The sequence below is a fragment of the Rhinatrema bivittatum genome, unplaced genomic scaffold, assembly GCF_901001135.1.
Source record: "Rhinatrema bivittatum unplaced genomic scaffold, aRhiBiv1.1, whole genome shotgun sequence".
NCBI classification, from domain to species: Eukaryota; Metazoa; Chordata; class Amphibia; order Gymnophiona; family Rhinatrematidae; genus Rhinatrema; species Rhinatrema bivittatum.
The window spans coordinates 25,809-43,096 of NW_021820279.1; the positions used below are offsets into that span (position 1 = coordinate 25,809).

The 17,288-nt window shown below is 51.7% G+C and overlaps 1 protein-coding gene across 1 annotated transcript in view; it reads left to right on the top strand.

Annotated features, from left to right (window-relative positions):
• LOC115081331 (tonsoku-like protein) overlaps nt 1–17,077 on the top strand; it is a gene marked incomplete at its 3' end in the record, with an annotated part of 40,431 nt that extends 23,354 nt beyond the window's left edge. The window contains exons 4-7 of the mRNA XM_029585813.1: nt 10,724–10,907; nt 14,656–14,785; nt 16,462–16,633; nt 16,963–17,077. Of these exons, the coding sequence (XP_029441673.1) occupies nt 10,724–10,907; nt 14,656–14,785; nt 16,462–16,633; nt 16,963–17,077 (601 nt within the window). The remainder of the gene's footprint in view (nt 1–10,723; nt 10,908–14,655; nt 14,786–16,461; nt 16,634–16,962) is intronic.
• Between the last annotated feature and the right edge of the window lie 211 nt (nt 17,078–17,288).

Sequence of the window (17,288 nt, forward strand, 5' to 3'; positions counted from 1 at the left end):
TACTCAAGAGCTGCCTCCAGAGGAAGCGCAACAGGCAGAGCATCTGGAAGCTTGTGATAGCTTATGGAGCAGATGCTTATATGACCTTCTCTGTGTGCTGGCCAGATCAATAGTTTCAGCAGTCCTCTGCTAGACGCCTTCTCTGGCTTCGTAACTGGTCGGCGGATTCTTCTTCCAAGACTCAGTAGGAGGCCCTGCCCTTCAAGGGAAAATTGCTTTTTGGAGAAGATCTGGAGCAGATCATCAAATCCCTCGAAGAGAAATAAGGTGCATAAGTTGCCGGAGGATTGTCCACGGAGTTCCAGGGCGTTCAGCTCCACCAGAAGCCATTTAAGGGGTCAGCGGCGTTTTGACAGTCAAGACCGGCTTCTCAGAGACCGCCTTCTTCTCGTTCCCAGTCCTGGTCTCATTCCTTTCAGGGCCGGAGCCAGCTCGGGATAGCTTCTCCTCAGGGGGCACCTTCCAAATCTTCCCATGAAGGCTTGCCAGCCCACTCTTTGACCCCCAGGATAGGGGGACGTCTCTCCCTCTTCTACGAGGAGTGGATCACAATTACCTCAGATCAATGGGTTCTAGATATTCTACAGCACGGCTACGCTTTAGAATTTGCTCGATCCCTAAGAGACAGGTTTCTCTCCCTGCAGCCCAGTGAAGAAGCAACGCATAGTGCATCAGACGCTCGACCCGGCTCTTGGCCTTAGGGGCCATTCTTCCGGTGTCCCCGACAGAGCAAGGGTCAGGTCATTATTCCGTCTACTTCATTGTTTCCAAGAAGGAAGACTCCTTCCGTCCGATTCTAGATCTCAAAATGGTCAACAAGGCTCTCAAGATTCCACACTTCAGGATGGAAACGTTACGCTCCGTAATAGCGGCGGTACACCGTGGAGAATTTCTAGCCTCCTTGACTTGTCGGAAGCTTATCTTCACATTCCCATCCTCAAGGCACATCAACACTTTCTTCGTTTCAAAATCCTCTGTCAGCATTTTCAATTTCAGGCCCTGCCTTTCGGCCTGGCAACTGCTCTTGGCAGCAGCCCTATGGAGGGAGGGGATTCTTACAGCTTCTCCAATCTCTCGGATGGGTCGTCAATTTTGCCAAAAGCATTCTTATTCCCTCTCAGTTGTTAGACTTCTTCTTAGGAGCACGCTTCGATACCACTGTGGGCAAAGTCTTTCTTCGTCCGGACCATGCTCGGTCTCTTATCTCTCAAGTACAGCGCTTCAGTTGCCTCTCTCCTCCCCACAGCATGGGACTATCTCCAGGTTCTGGGCTCTATGGCTTCAACTATCAATTTAGTTCCTTGGGCCTTTGCACATATATGTCCTTTGCAGAGAGCCTTACTCTCCCGCTGGAAGTTAATGTCTCGGGAGTTTCAAGCCCTCCTGCCGCTGTCTGATGTGGCCAAGGACAGCCTGTACTGGTGGCTCAGTCTGGATCACTTGCTGCAGGGTGTGGACTTTGAGATCCCACAGTGGGTGATAATCACCACGGATGCCAGCCTCTCCGGCTGGGGAGCGGTGTGTCAAATGAAATCGGCCCAGGGGCGATGGACGTCAGTGGAAACCGATTGGAATCGTCTGGAAACCAGAGCGATTCGTCTGGCGTTGAAGCGTTTCCTTCCCCTGGTGCTTTGTCAAGCCGTGAGGATACTCTCCAAAAACGCAACTACGGTAGCATACATCAATCGTCAAGGGGGAACAAAGAGCTGACACGTGTCTCGGGAGATGGACAAGTTGATGGCATGGGCGGAACGCCACCTCTCCTGTCTAGCGGCATCCCACATAGCAGGGGTGGACAACGTTCAAGTAGATTTCTTAAGTCGTCAACACATAGATCCCGGGGAGTGGAAACTCTCCGAAGAAGCAGATGGGATGGCCACTCAAAGGAATGCGAAGGCTCCGCGCTTCTTCAGTCGCAGAAGGAACACTGCGCGAAAGGAGTGGGTGCGCTAGTCCTCCCATGGCCGTGAAATCTCCTACTCTACGTGTTCCTTCCATGGCCCCTGGTGGGAAAGGTGCTTTGGAGAGTGGAAATCCACCAAGGGCCAGTAATCCTAGTGCGCCGGAACGGCTACGAAGACCGTGGTTTGCAGACTTGGTCAACCTCGCAGTGAACGGCTCTCTTCGCCTGGGACATCTGCCAAACCTGCTGCGTCAGGATCCGGTATTTTTCGACTGGGCAAATCGCTTCTCTCTTGCAGCCTGGCTTTTGAGAGGCGCAGGTTACCCAGAGAATGTTATTTCGACCCTCCTCAAGGCTAGGAAGACTTCTATGTCCATCTGTTATGTCCGGGTATGGAAAGTTTTTGAGGTCTGGTGTGCATCCATAGGTGTATCTCCGCGTTGCCCTTCAGTAGCCCAGATACTATCCTTCTTATAGCGTGGCCTGGAGAAGGGATTGGCCTACAATTCCTTGAGGGTGCAGGTGCAGCCCTTGGTTCTCTTATCCTCACTTGGATGGAGCCCCTCTTTTGTCTCATCCTGACATCATCTGGTTTTTGAGGGGAGTAAAACATGTGAAGCCACCGGTCTCTGTGCCCCTCTTGGAGCCTAAATTTAGTTCTTCGGATTCTGGGCGGCCGCCCCTTTCGAGCCGCTGTGGACAGCTACCCTCAAGGATTTCACTCTCAAGACAGTCTTCCTGGTGGCTATTTGTTCTGCCCGCAGGATCTCAGAACTTCAAGCTCTATCGTGCAGAGAGCCCTACCTCCGTTTCACGAATTCGGAAGTATCCTTGCCTACAGAACCATCTTTCCTGCCAAAGGTGGTCTCTTCTTTTCATGTGAATCAATCGGTGGAACTCCCATCCTTCCCTGATGAGAATTCCAGAGACCTTCACAGGCTCGATGTCAAGTGCATCCTCATTCGATATTTGGAGGGTACTAATGACTTCCGCTTGTCGGACCATCTTTTTGTCCTATGGAGCGGTCCCAAGAAGGGGGACCAAGGCTTCAAATACCACAATTGCTCGCTGGTTAAAGGAAGCAATCTCTTCAGCATATATTGGGGCCGGTCGACAGCCTCCAGAGGGCATCAAAGCTCATTCACTCCGAGCTCAAGCAGCTTCCTGGGCAGAGAGCCCAGCAGTCTTGCTGCAGGAGATATGCCGAGCAGCTACCTGGAAATCGCTGCACACCTTTGCATAACACTATCGCCTAAATCTGCAACCACTGGTTTTTGGCTTCTTTGGCGATCAGGTCATTTGAGCAGGGCTATCCATGGCCCACCCTATGTAGGGAAGCTTTGGTACATCCCACTGTCTGGACTGATCCGGGTACGTACAGGGAAAAGAAAACTATTCCTTACTGCTAATTTTCGTTCCTGTAGTACCACGGATCACTCCAGACGCTCTCTCTAAGGATTTATGAGATTGGGATTGTCTCTCAGCTCAAATGCTTAAGTGATTCAGGACACTCTGTGGCTGTCTAATAGTTCATTTTGCAAGTTTTTTCTTGAAACAAAAAAAAAAAAGTTTGTACGTCATGAACATGTTTCAAGTTTGAAGTTTAGTTTCCTTAATCCATCCAACGGGTTTTCTTCATGCTTAGATATTCTTAATACTGAAGGGACGGAGAGAGTGCACTAGCTTATATGAGGACACCCTTCGAGTTTTTCTCTGACTCCATCTGCTGGAAGGGGGACACAACCCACAGTCTGGACTGATCCGTGGTATTACATGAACGAAAATTAGCAGGTAAGGAATAATTTTCTTTTCCAGTTTCTCGTCTGTTCTTCAGTTTTTATCCCACTTCTTCCCAAAGGAGCTAAAGCAGCTTACAAAAAATTCAAACGGATAGGTTCCATGCATAATAACATGAAGTGTGTCAAAACCAACCCATCCAAACCTACGAAATGTACTATAACATCCCCACTTACAAAATGGGTCAGGGAAAAATATAAACACCCCCAAAATTAAGCAGCAAGCAAAGAATCCCCTACCTCAAAATGAATCTAAAAAGCTGAGCACATTTTACAGAAAATTGTTCAGTGTTGCTTTGTGTTGTTGTAGAAGGAGCCACCAAAGGGGCAGACCCTTTTGGTTTGCCTCTTCAGTGGCAACCTACCATCTGCAGCATGCCTCTTGTGATATCAGTAACTTGGGGACAGGGCCTTGGTGATGCACAGCTCCTAGTGCTGAAGCCGCTCAAGCAGGGCCCAAGCTGATGAGCTCTCCTCCCCAGGTTCCCCCTTGTGTTGTCTTCGGGGCTTCCTCCCTTCTGTCTATGGCAGGCCTCTTGTGACCAGTCTGGTCACAGAGGTGACGTCAACAGGTTAGGAGTAGGGCAGTAGTGGGATTCAAACAGATCGTTAACACCCCCACTCACAAAGCAGGCCATACATTGGACCTAATCTTCATTAATGAAGGTTTCTCTCTTTCTTCCAATCCCACATGTTCTTCAGTCCCTTGGTTGGACCATCAGATCATCACTACCGCCCTAGAGACTTTAAACCTTCCTCCTCTCGCCTTCCCAAAAACCACTATACAATTCAGAAAACCCTGCTCTGTGGATCTCCTAGGTAACCATCTCTCTAAGGAACTGACACAACTGGATGTCTCAGACGCTACTGCTGCCCACTCGTCCTGGTTCAAAATAATCAACAAAGAAGCAGAAGTAACATGCCCTCTCACCCGCAAAAGTGCTTCACCCTCCCCGGACAACAGAAAACCGTGGTTCACACCTGAATTAAAGTCCCTCAAACAAGACCTCAGAAATAAAGAACACAGATGGCGAAAAAACCCCTCCTCTACCACTCTAGCAGCTTACAAAGCATCACTAAACACCTACAGAAACACCATTCACAAAACAAAGAGATTTCTTCGCCAAAAAAGTCCACCACTTCATCTTTGACACCAAAGCTCTTTTCTCTTACGTCTCAGCCCTCACCAAACATACTCCACCAATTTTTCCGGACAACCAAGCTCGCAGTAAAGCAACGGAACTTGCAAAATACTTCGAGAACAAAATCATCAATCTCATCAACCCTCTTTCTGCATCCAGCCCAGCTCCCCTGCCCCCCCCCTCACCTCTTCCCCTCAACGATCCGCAACTCTAAAAGTCTTAGAAACTACTTCTTCATTGGAGATAGAAAACATCCTAAAGAAACTCCAAACCCTCTTCCCACCCCTTTGACACCATCCCATCAATCCTCCTCATCTCCATCCCGAACATCATTGCTAAACCTATCGCAGAAATTATCAACTGCTCCCTAACTCAAGGACTAGTTCCAGACACTTTAAAGCTTGCCATCCTAAAACCTCAGCTAAAAAAACCCAACTTGCCAACAGATGACCCTGCGAACTTCCGCCCTATTGCCAACTTACCTCTCATTGCCAAAATTATGGAGAAAATTGTCAATAAACAACACTCGGAATACTTGGAGGAACACAAGATTCTAGCTCCTTCCCAGTTTGGATTCCGTAAATCTCTTAACACAGAATCCCTTCTTACTTCTCTCACAGACTCCATCATCATGAACATGGAAAAAAGACAACCCTATCTACTGGCTCTTCTAGATCTGTCCGCGGCTTTCAACACCGTCAACCATACAATTCTCCTAGCCCAGGGGCTTTTCCTGGTTTCAACTCCGTAATCGCAGCTAGCACCTCGGCCGAAGTAATAGGCTGTCCCAACCCTTCTGTTATGCTTGAGTCTAAACTGGGTAGCTGAACATCATTCAAGTAGGAAGTTATACCCTCCTCAGATACCCCCTCTTCATGAGCATAAAGATTAGCAAAAAACTGATTAAATTGATCCCTAATCCCCTCCCCGTCCATCACTAAAGATCCATCAGCCGCCTTAATTTTAGTGATCTGCGTTTGCGCCACCTTCGCTTTCAGCTTGTGCGCTAGAAGTTTCCCAGCCTTATTTCCATGCTCATAATATTGCTGTTTGGTCAAATCTAATCTGTGTGCTAGTTCCTCCGCTTCCAGCATGCGCAGTTGATATCGTATATCCCCCAATTCTTTTAGTAACGCCCTAGATGGATTCTGCTTATGGGCTAATTCTGCCTTCGCCAATTGCCCTCTTAACCGTTCATGTTGTTGAGCTTTCTCTTTCTTTTTGTGTACGGCTATTGCAATAAACCTGCCTCTTAACACGGCCTTCATACAGTCCCATATAATCCCTGGTGAGACTTCTGCTGTGTTATTAATTGTCAAATACTCTGTAATTGTCTTACGCATTTGTAATTCTACCTCTTTATCCTTTATTAGGGAGTCGTTTAGTTTCCAAAATCTGCGCCCACTATCTGAGTTCAAGCTATTAAATTCCCACCACACAGGTGCATGATCCGACCAGGCGATATTACCTATGCCAGCATCCACGGTGCTAGACACCAGTGTGTTATCAATTAAGAGAAAGTCAATTCTGGTATATGTGTCATGCGCCGCCGAATAATAGGAAAAATTTCGACCTACAGGATATCTTTCCCGCCATATATCCACCATATTCCATCGGTTCATAAAGCTCTGAAATGCTCTGCTATCTGTTTTAGAGTAATGACCACCCCCTTTAGAACAGTCTATCGTTGGGTCCCTGACCAGGTTAAAATCCCCCCCTGCAATTACAATACCACTCTTACACAGCAAAAGTTTCTCATCCAATCTCTGAAAAGTCTCTCTTTGTAAAGTGTTAGGACAGTAGACATTAATCAAGGTGTATAATATCTTATTAATATACACAGAGACAATCAAGAACCTTCCTTCGTCAACTCTATAGACTGAGTCGACTTGCACCAATAAATCCCTGGAGAACAAGATCCCCACCCCTGTGTATTTATGTTTTGGAGTGCACGCAGCAAACCTCATATGCGGATAATGTGGAGAGCTCATCAACCTCTCATACTTTTTCCTTAAATGAGTTTCTTGTATTAAAAGAATGGAAGCCTTTGAAAGAATAGCTTCCTTAAACAGTAACTTCCTTTTGAGCGGCATATTTAACCCCTTAACGTTTAGGGAGACCACCCTACATGCCATCTATCCAGCCAAAATATGCCCCTACCGCTCTATAGCGTCCAGTCAGTTGTTCTCCCACCATTCTTTCTCCTTTGTTGTTAGGTGTCACAATCCGGCTCCATACTCGTGCCTGAATCTCCGTAAGCCCTTCTATTCCCCCCCTCCCCCCTCCCCTCCCCTATGTACCCACCACTGATACATCAGTAGTGCTTCTCGGAGAAGCAGTCAACCTCCCTATTCTCCCCCCACGCCCCACCAAACTCGGTGAAATATTGCCATTGTAACTCTAAACAGCAATGAGAAACAAATATTCATATATCAGCGTTAGTTCAAAACATGAACACAGTAAATACTTGAGAACAGAACTGTAGATGCACATAGTAAGATAAAGAAATATAAAGTAGCATCTTGTTTCCAGGATCTATTTAAGCCATCTTCCGGAAAGGAAGAAAAACAAAGTTAATGCTCTCCATGAAGGTGCTTCTCATCGGTCACTCTACTCCCTCTCTCGGAGCGTGCATATCCTTCGAGTTGCGGCGTAGTCTAGAGCCTGCTTTCCCGACTCTCTGCCATCTAGGCCGTTCCATCCCACGAACAGTATCCGCCATGTTGTCTTCCTCCGGTAATGTGAAACCCGCTCCTGCCAATATGGATGCCGCCTCCTCCCGCTTTTTAAGGCGATGGGTGACGCCATCTACCGTGAAGGCCAAGCCGCTGGGATACAGCCACCTGTATCTGACATTTTCTTTACGAAGCAAATTGGTCACCACTTGAAGGTCTTGCCGCTTTTGTAAGGTGGCGGAAGCTAAGTCGTTATATAAGGCAATTTTGTGCCCATCCCAGGTAATGGTGCCCATTTGGCGCGCTTTTTGCATGATCTCCTCTTTTTGCCTATAATGGTGAATGCAGGCAATGATGTCCCTCGGAACATTGTTTCTCGGGTTTCCCAGAGCCCTATGTGCCCGATCCAGCTCAAGAATCGCCTCCTTGCTCTGATCTCCGTCGTTTCCCGATTTAAGTATCTCCCGGCACAATTTTTGAACCACTTCAAAGACATTCGAATAGGCCTCTGTTTCTGGCACTCCTCGTACTCTGATATTTATTTGAGCGCCGCAACCTATTTTCCATGCCCTCCAATTTCAACATAATGTCCTCATTTTTACTCTGAAGCGCCGCTATTTCCGTTTCTACCCTCGATTGCTCTATAACATGACCTTCAACAATGTTTTCCACGTCTTCTACACGGCGGCCAAAATCTCCTATCTCCGAGCGGAACTCTGCTAGCGCCGCCTGCACATCATTTTTCATGGTTTTAATATCCTGTTTTATCTCTTGAAACCACACTCGAAAGTCCTCCTTTTGTAGGTTCCCCATTTGTCGGTGATGTGTCTGTCCCAATTATGTTACCTGCCTCGTGGTTGTGCAGGCAGCTCGCGGTGTCCATTTTGTCAGGCTCCGTACGTGGCTCTTCCCTCAGGGCCGTGAATCACGATCCGCCCGCTTCATAAGAGAGAGATATTTTATCCACTGATTTTTTTCCTGGAGGTCATTGTAGTCTGTTAGACAATGGATCGCTACAGTTTTGAACGTCGTCCGCTCTGTAATACCGCTGTAATGAATATTTTTTGTGAGAGCGTGGAGGGAGCTAACGCTTCAAGCGTCCATACTGGAAGGCTGACGTCACTTCCCCCCACTAATGATATATTTAAGTCAAATAGGAGAAAATATTTTTACTTAAGCATAATTAAACTCTGGAATTTGTCAGAGGATATGGTGAAAGCTGTTAATGTAGTTGGGTTTAAATAAGGTTTTGGAGTTCCTGGAGGAAAAGTTCATAAACCATTATTAAGGTGGACTTGGATAAATCCACTGTTTATCCCTGGGATAAGCAGCTTGGAATCTCTCTACCCCTTGGGATCCTGCTGGGTACTTGTGGCCTGGATTGGCCACTGTTGGAAACAGGATGCTGGGCTTGATGGACCTTTGGTCTGACCCAGGATGGCATGTTCTTATATTCTTATGTTCTAATAATCTAAACTAGTTACACAATGTTAGGTTTCATATTAGGATTAGTTCCCAGGAAGAACTTTTGGGTGTCATCATGGATAATACATTGAAATCGTCGGCTCGGTATGCAGTGGCAGTCAAAAAAGTAAGCAGAATGTTAGGAACTATTAGGAAGGGAACGGAGAATAAAACAGAGAATATTGCTCAATGATGTGAGTACACCTAGTGTACTGTTTTGTTTAATTCTGGTCACCCATATCTCAAAACAAAATATAGTAGAACTAGAAAAAGTACAGAGAAGGGCGACCAGAATGTTAAAGGGGCTGGAACAGCTCCCCTATGAGGAAAGGCTGAAGAGGTTAGGGCTGTTCAGCTTGGAGAGGAGACGGCTGAGGGGGGATTTTAATGCTTCAAATGAGGGGGAATTGTCGGGGAAGCTTTTCAAAACCATATCCTGTGGTGAGAAGCCTCTTTTGTTCAGGGCACAAAAGCAGTGACTGCCTTTACCACATCCTTCGGCAATGAATTAATAGTGCATTGAGTGAGAGAGAATTCTCTCTGACTTATTTTGATTGTGGTATTTACCACCTTCAAGGAGTGTCCCCTAGTCTCTTTGTATTTTTTATTTTTTTTTGAAAGAGTAAACAACCAAATTGTTTTATCCGCTGCCCACCACTCATGATTTTATAGACTTCTCTTGTTACTGGGAAATGCTGTAGGTCCATAAAATTGTCTGGTTATAGAGATGAGCTCTAAAAGTGACCAGATATCCATACATCAGTGGGAAAATTCTGATTCTGCCAAAAAAAAAAAGAAATTTCATAGGTGCGTATGCAGAAAAAAAATCAATGGATGCAATTTAACACTTAATTGCTACCAGTCCTTGTTCGGTGGAGGTTGCAAAGGCCTTGGTTAGGGGATGGGCAACTCTGCAGTCCTCCGGCTGCCTTCTCATTCCCTTCCCTTCTAGAGTCTTGAAACACCGCCGTTTTCCCAGTATAAGGTGTACAACCCAGTATTACAACACCTACAGTAACTGTCTTCTCTAGGATTCAAAAAACTAAAGTTGCAAACTGTGCTCTAACAGTCAATAAAGTTGATTATTAACAAGTGTGTGTGGATGAGGTGGTAGGTTTCATGTAATTGTAAGCATTGCTACCCAGTAATGGCTTTATACATCAACCACCCAACCTCCGTCCATTTTAATATCTGTGAGCATGGTAATCCATTTTTTGTGAAAAAAAAAATTTTTTTAAAGTATTTTTTTTTTAGGCACTAAAAAATGTGCACATAATTTTAAAACCTTAACTTTTAAACACGCTATCAAAAATGTTATATATTCATGCTAAAGACAAAACTAGCTCTCAAAATGTCTCAAACTCATAACTCCAAATGTAATGTTCGACTTGAATAAAAACCTTTCTGCCCTCCCAATGAGGCCACGTTTCAGACATCCATGGTCTTCCTCCCTCGATTCATCCAAGCTTTTTCGTGCTGCTTCACCGATTCATTTAAGCCTTTCCGTACCGTTTCATCAGCTTCATTTTGAGAGCTAATATTGGATTGTGTTCCTAGGGTCTTGAAAGCATCTCTTTATGACCTTATCTTTCTTCAGAGCCATGGCCCCGTGTTACTGCTTCCCTTCTCAGAGCTCAGTAGAGTTCTGTCCCCTTCCTCTGTCCCAGAGAGTCAGCGGCCCGTGTCCCATGCATGCCCTTCCTCAGACTCACGTGCGATTCTTCTCTCTCTCTCTCTCTGTAGCATCAGCGCAGACACCTGGACCTCGCTCGCTCTGTTTCAGATGACATCGAGGAGCAGAGGGCCTTGGCCACCATTGGCCGCACCTACCTGTACATGCATGAAAGCAGCCAAGCCGATGGGACATTGGAGCAGGCAGAGAGCGCCTTCCTCAAGAGTCTGGCTATTGTGGATGACAAACTGGAAGGTGGGCGTCCTGCTGTTTGCTGAGACAGGAGGTAGTACGGCTGGGAGGTGGATGTGCTGCTTGGTGCTGAGACAGGAGGAGGTACAGCTGGGAGGTGGATGTCCTGAGAGCAGGAGGAGGTACGGCTGGGAGGGGGATGTGCTGCTTGGTGCTGAGAGCAGGAGGAGGTACAGCTGGGAGGGGGATGTGCTGCTTGGTGCTGAGAGCAGGAGGAGGTACAGCTGGGAGGGGGATGTGCTGCTTGGTGCTGAGAGCAGGAGGAGGTACAGCTGGGAGGTGGATGTGCTGCGTGGTGCTGAGAGCGGGAGGAGGTACAGCTGGGAGGTGGATGTGCTGAGAGCGGGAGGAGGTACGGCTGGGAGGTGGATGTGCTGAGAGCAGAAGGAGGTACCCTGGGAGGTGGATGTGCTGAGAGCGGGAAGAGGTACAGCTGGGAGGTGGATGTGCTGCTTGGTGCTGAGAGCAGGAGGAGGTACAGCTGGGAGGGGGATGTGCTTGAGAGCAGGAGGTTAAGCTGGGAGGTGGATGTGCTGAGAGCAGGAGGAGGTACGGTTGGGAGGTGGAGGTGCTGCTTGGTGCTGAGAGCAGGAGGAGGTACAGCTGGGAGGGGGATGTGCTGCTTGGTGCTGAGAGCAGGAGGAGGTACAGCTGGGGAGGTGGATGAGCTGAGAGCGGGAGGAGGTACGGCTGGGAGGTGGATGTGCTGAGAGCAGGAGGAGGTACCCCTGGGAGGTGGATGTGCTGAGAGCGGGAAGAGGTACAGCTGGGAGGTGGATGTGCTGCTTGGTGCTGAGAGCAGGAGGAGGTACAGCTGGGAGGTGGATGTGCTGCTTGGTGCTGAGAGCAGGAGGAGGTACGGCTGGGAGGTGGATGTGCTGCTTGGTGCTGAGAGCGGGAGGAGGTACAGCTGGGAGGTGGATGTGCTGCTTGGTGCTGAGAGCAGGAGGAGGTACAGCTGGGAGGTGGATGTGCTGAGAGCAGGAGGAGGTACAGCTGGGAGGTGGATGTGCTGCTTGGTGCTGAGAGTGGGAGGAGGTACAGCTGGGAGGGGGATGTGCTGCTTGGTGCTGAGAGCAGGAGGAGGTACAGCTGGGAGGTGGATGAGCTGCTTGGTGCTGAGAGCAGGAGGAGGTACAGCTGGGAGGTGGAGGTGCTGCTTGGTGCTGAGAGCGGGAGGAGGTACAGCTGGGAGGTGGAGGTGCTGCTTGGTGCTGAGAGCGGGAGGAGGTACGGCTGGGAGGTGGATGTGCTGAGAGCAGGAGGAGGTACAGCTGGGAGGGGGATGTGCTGAGAGCAGGAGGAGGTACAGCTGGGAGGTGGATGTGCTGCTTGGTGATGAGAGCGGGAGGAGGTACAGCTGGGAGGTGGATGAGCTGTTTGGTGCTGAGAGCGGGAGGAGGTACGGCTGGGAGGTGGATGTGCTGCTTGGTGCTGAGAGCAGGAGGAGGTACGGCTGGGAGGTGGATGAGCTGAGAGCGGGAGGAGGTACGGCTGGGAGGTGGATGAGCTGAGAGCAGGAGGAGGTACCCCTGGAAGGTGGATGTGCTGAGAGCAGGAGGAGGTACGGCTGGGAGGTTGATGTGCTGCTTGGTGCTGAGAGCAGGAGGAGGTACAGCTGGGAGGTGGATGTGCTGAGAGCAGCAGGAGGAGGTACGGCTGGGAGGTGGATGGGCTGCTTGGTGCTGAGAGCAGGAGGAGGTACAGCTGGGAGGTGGATGTGCTGCTTGGTGCTGAGAGCGGGAGGAGGTACGGCTGGGAGGTGGATGTGCTGAGAGCAGGAGGAGGTACAGCTGGGAGGTGGATGTGCTGAGAGCAGGAGGAGGTACGGCTGGGAGGTGGATGTGCTGAGAGCAGGAGGAGGTACAGCTGGGAGGTGGATGTGCTGAGAGCAGGAGGAGGTACGGCTGGGAGGTGGATGTGCTGCTTGGTGCTGAGAGCAGGAGGAGGTACAGCTGGGAGGTGGAGGTGCTGCTTGGTGCTGAGAGCGGGAGGAGGTACAGCTGGGAGGTGGAGGTGCTGCTTGGTGCTGAGAGCGGGAGGAGGTACGGCTGGGAGGTGGATGTGCTGAGAGCAGGAGGAGGTACAGCTGGGAGGGGGATGTGCTGAGAGCAGGAGGAGGTACAGCTGGGAGGTGGATGTGCTGCTTGGTGATGAGAGCGGGAGGAGGTACAGCTGGGAGGTGGATGAGCTGTTTGGTGCTGAGAGCGGGAGGAGGTACGGCTGGGAGGTGGATGTGCTGCTTGGTGCTGAGAGCAGGAGGAGGTACGGCTGGGAGGTGGATGAGCTGAGAGTGGGAGGAGGTACGGCTGGAAGGTGGATGTGCTGAGAGCAGGAGGAGGTACGGCTGGGAGGTTGATGTGCTGCTTGGTGCTGAGAGCAGGAGGAGGTACAGCTGGGAGGTGGATGTGCTGCTTGGTGCTGAGAGCGGGAGGAGGTACAGCTGGGAGGTGGATGTGCTGCTTGGTGCTGAGAGCAGGAGGAGGTACGGCTGGGAGGTGGATGGGCTGCTTGGTGCTGAGAGCAGGAGGAGGTACAGCTGGGAGGTGGATGTGCTGCTTGGTGCTGAGAGCGGGAGGAGGTAAGGCTGGGAGGTGGATGTGCTGAGAGCAGGAGGAGGTACAGCTGGGAGGTGGATGTGCTGAGAGCAGGAGGAGGTACAGCTGGGAGGGGGAGGTGCTGCTTGGTGATGAGAGCAGGAGGAGGTACAGCTGGGAGGGGGAGGTGCTGCTTGGTGATGAGAGCAGGAGGAGGTACAGCTGGGAGGTGGATGTGCTGAGAGCAGGAGGAGGTACAGCTGGGAGGTGGATGAACTGCTTGGTGCTGAGAGCGGGAGGAGGTACAGCTGGGAGGTGGATGAGCTGCTTGGTGCTGAGAGCGGGAGGAGGTACAGCTGGGAGGTGGATGAACTGCTTGGTGCTGAGAGCAAGAGGAGGTACAGCTGGGAGGTGGATGAACTGCTTGGTGCTGAGAGCGGGAGGAGGTACGGCTGGGAGGTGGATGAGCTGAGAGCAGGAGGAGGTACAGCTGGGAGGGGGAGGTGCTGCTTGGTGATGAGAGCAGGAGGAGGTACAGCTGGGAGGGGGAGGTGCTGCTTGGTGATGAGAGCAGGAGGAGGTACAGCTGGGAGGTGGATGTGCTGAGAGCAGGAGGAGGTACAGCTGGGAGGGGGAGGTGCTGCTTGGTGATGAGAGCAGGAGGAGGTACAGCTGGGAGGGGGAGGTGCTGCTTGGTGATGAGAGCAGGAGGAGGTACAGCTGGGAGGTGGATGTGCTGAGAGCAGGAGGAGGTACAGCTGGGAGGTGGATGAACTGCTTGGTGCTGAGAGCGGGAGGAGGTACGGCTGGGAGGTGGATGAGCTGCTTGGTGCTGAGAGCGGGAGGAGGTACGGCTGGGAGGTGGATGTGCTGAGAGCAGGAGGAGGTACGGCTGGGAGGTGGAGGTGCTGCTTGGTGCTGAGAGCAGGTGATAGTACATGATGCATTTCTAAAGCAGCAGAACCGGTGAGCCCAGGCTGCCGCTGTTTGGCGTGTTTTATCTCTGGTCCTGGGCATGCCAGGCTCTTGTTTCCGTACGTGGGTTGATCCTGCTGTTGGCCCTGTTCGATTTCTGAATTTACAAGTGAGAGAGACTTTTCCAGCCATGCTAGATCACAGGCCACAGGAGGGACCCAGCAGGTGATGTGGGTGTGAATCTGGGTTTCTCTTGTTTCTGGGGATTGTTGTCTGTTCTAGTTTTGGTTTGGTTGCAGGGAAGGTGTCCTCACGGGAGCTGAGTGAAATGAGAGCCAGGCTGTTCCTGAACCTGGGCTTCCTGTCTGACAGCAAGAAGGATCCAGCCAAGTGCAGCTCCTATATCCGGAAGAGCATCTTCATTGCTGAGTAATTCCAGCCCTGTCTCCACCTTCCATGGCTTGCTGGCTAAGGCCGGCCCTGTCCTTCCTCCTCTGGTCTCTCGCTGGCTAAGGCCGGCCCTGTCCTTCCTCTTCTGGTCTCTCGCTGGCTGATCCTGGCCCTGTCCTTCTGCTTCTGGTCTCTCGCTGGCTGATCCTGGCCCTGTCCTTCTGCCTCTGGTCTCTCGCTGGCTGATCCTGGCCCTGTCCTTCTGCCTCTGGTCTCTCGCTGGCTGATCCTGGCCCTGTCCTTCCTCTTCTGGTCTCTCGCTGGCTGATCCTGGCCCTGTCCTTCTGCCTCTGGTCTCTCGCTGGCTGATCCTGGCCCTGTCCTTCTGCCTCTGGTCTCTCGCTGGCTGATCCTGGCCCTGTCCTTCTGCCTCTGGTCTCTCGCTGGCTGATCCTGGCCCTCTCCTTCCGCCTCTGGTCTCTCGCTGGCTGATCCTGGCCCTCTCCTTCCGCCTCTGGTCTCTCGCTGGCTGATCCTGGCCCTCTCCTTCCTCCTCTGGTCTCTCGCTGGCTGATCCTGGCCCTGTCCTTCCTCCTCTGGTCTCTCGCTGACTAATCCTGGCCCTCTCCTTCTGCCTCTGGTCTCTCGCTGGCTGATCCTGGCCCTCTCCTTCCGCCTCTGGTCTCTCGCTGGCTGATCCTGGCCCTCTCCTTCCTCCTCTGCTCTCTCGCTGGCTGATCCTGGCCCTCTCCTTCCGCCTCTGCTCTCTCGCTGGCTGATCCTGGCCCTCTCCTTCCGCCTCTGCTCTCTCGCTGGCTGATCCTGGCCCTCTCCTTCCGCCTCTGCTCTCTCGCTGGCTGATCCTGGCCCTCTCCTTCCGCCTCTGCTCTCTCGCTGGCTGATCCTGGCCCTCTCCTTCCGCCTCTGCTCTCTCGCTGGCTGCTCCTGGCCCTCTCCTTCCGCCTCTGCTCTCTCGCTGGCTGCTCCTGGCCCTCTCCTTCCGCCTCTGCTCTCTCGCTGGCTGATCCTGGCCCTCTCCTTCCGCCTCTGCTCTCTCGCTGGCTGATCCTGGCCCTCTCCTTCCGCCTCTGCTCTCTCGCTGGCTGCTCCTGGCCCTCTCCTTCCGCCTCTGCTCTCTCGCTGGCTGATCCTGGCCCTCTCCTTCCGCCTCTGCTCTCTCGCTGGCTGATCCTGGCCCTCTCCTTCCGCCTCTGGTCTCTCGCTGGCTGATCCTGGCCCTCTCCTTCCGCCTCTGCTCTCTCGCTGGCTGATCCTGGCCCTCTCCTTCCTCCTCTGCTCTCTCGCTGGCTGATCTTGGCCCTTTCCTTCCTCCTCTGCTCTCTCGCTGGCTGATCCTGGCCCTCTCCTTCCTGCATCCATATAATGTGTCCCTGTCCTGTGATTAATCCCCTGCCTGCTGTATCTGTTAATGTGCTGCCCTGATGGAATAGTCCTCGCTCTGCATTTTCTGGCTTAGTTTGTCTCTCTAGGTTACGTGTAGGTCTGGAAAGGCTCTTGAGGGTCCTGGAGGTGGTGGATGTGACTGGTGGGCAGTGCCCTTAATCCCAGTGGTTCTGGGTCTGTAAAACGTTCCAGACGTGCTGGCGTTGTTCGGTGTGAGAGTGGTGCAAGGTATTCCTTACCCCCCGACGGGGGGTTAAAGCTTCCTGGGTGCTGAAGGCAGTGTGGGGGGGGGATTGTGTTTTTCCTCTCAGAAAGACTCACCTGTATGAGGACCTCTACCGTGCCAACTTTAACTTGGGCTGCATTCACCTGCGCCAAGGGGAGCCCTCCCGAGCTATCCGCTGCCTGGAGGCGGCGAAGGAGAGCGCCCGCAAGATGAAGGAGAAGCTGATGGAGAGCGAGTGCTTTGCCGTGATAGGACAGGTGAGAGGCTCCGGGAAGTCAGTGTTGCAGCTCAGTGGCCTTTGCTGGCTTGATTGGCTGTGTCGCCTGATTCGGCGAAGGACGAGCGAGAGGGAGCCAGGGTGAGGCAAGCAGGGCTGAGAGGGGGGATTTGGCATGGTGCAGAAATAGTGGGGGAGCCGTGGGTGTGTGAAGGCAGAGGAGAGAGAGGTTTTGTGGAGACGGGAATGTCATGAAAAGGTTACCGTGACCCGGGGAGTTCCTCTTTGCCTGTCTGCCTCTTGGGATGGGGATTTCTCTCTTCCATGGACGCTGTAGTTGAGCTCTGGGGAATTCCTGCTTTTCCTCAGGTGCTGCTCAGCCTGGGAGACTTGGTGGCAGCGAAGCGCTCCCTGAAGAAGGCGCACCTGCTGGGATCTCAGCGGACCGAGGAGCGGCAGGTCGTGCGCAGGAACCTGAAATACGGTAGGAATCGCCACCGCCGACCCCCGTGAACATCAGGGCATGCGGTCAGTTACCTACGTACCCAGCCCCCGAGCTCTAATGGCACCGCTCATTGACCCTGAGGTCACAGCCTTTGTAAGCTGCCACTTGCAGCTCTCTCTTCCCTCTCTGTTTATTATCCTGCTTTCTGAAGGGGACGCTTGCAGCTCTCTCTTCCCTCTCTACTTATTAT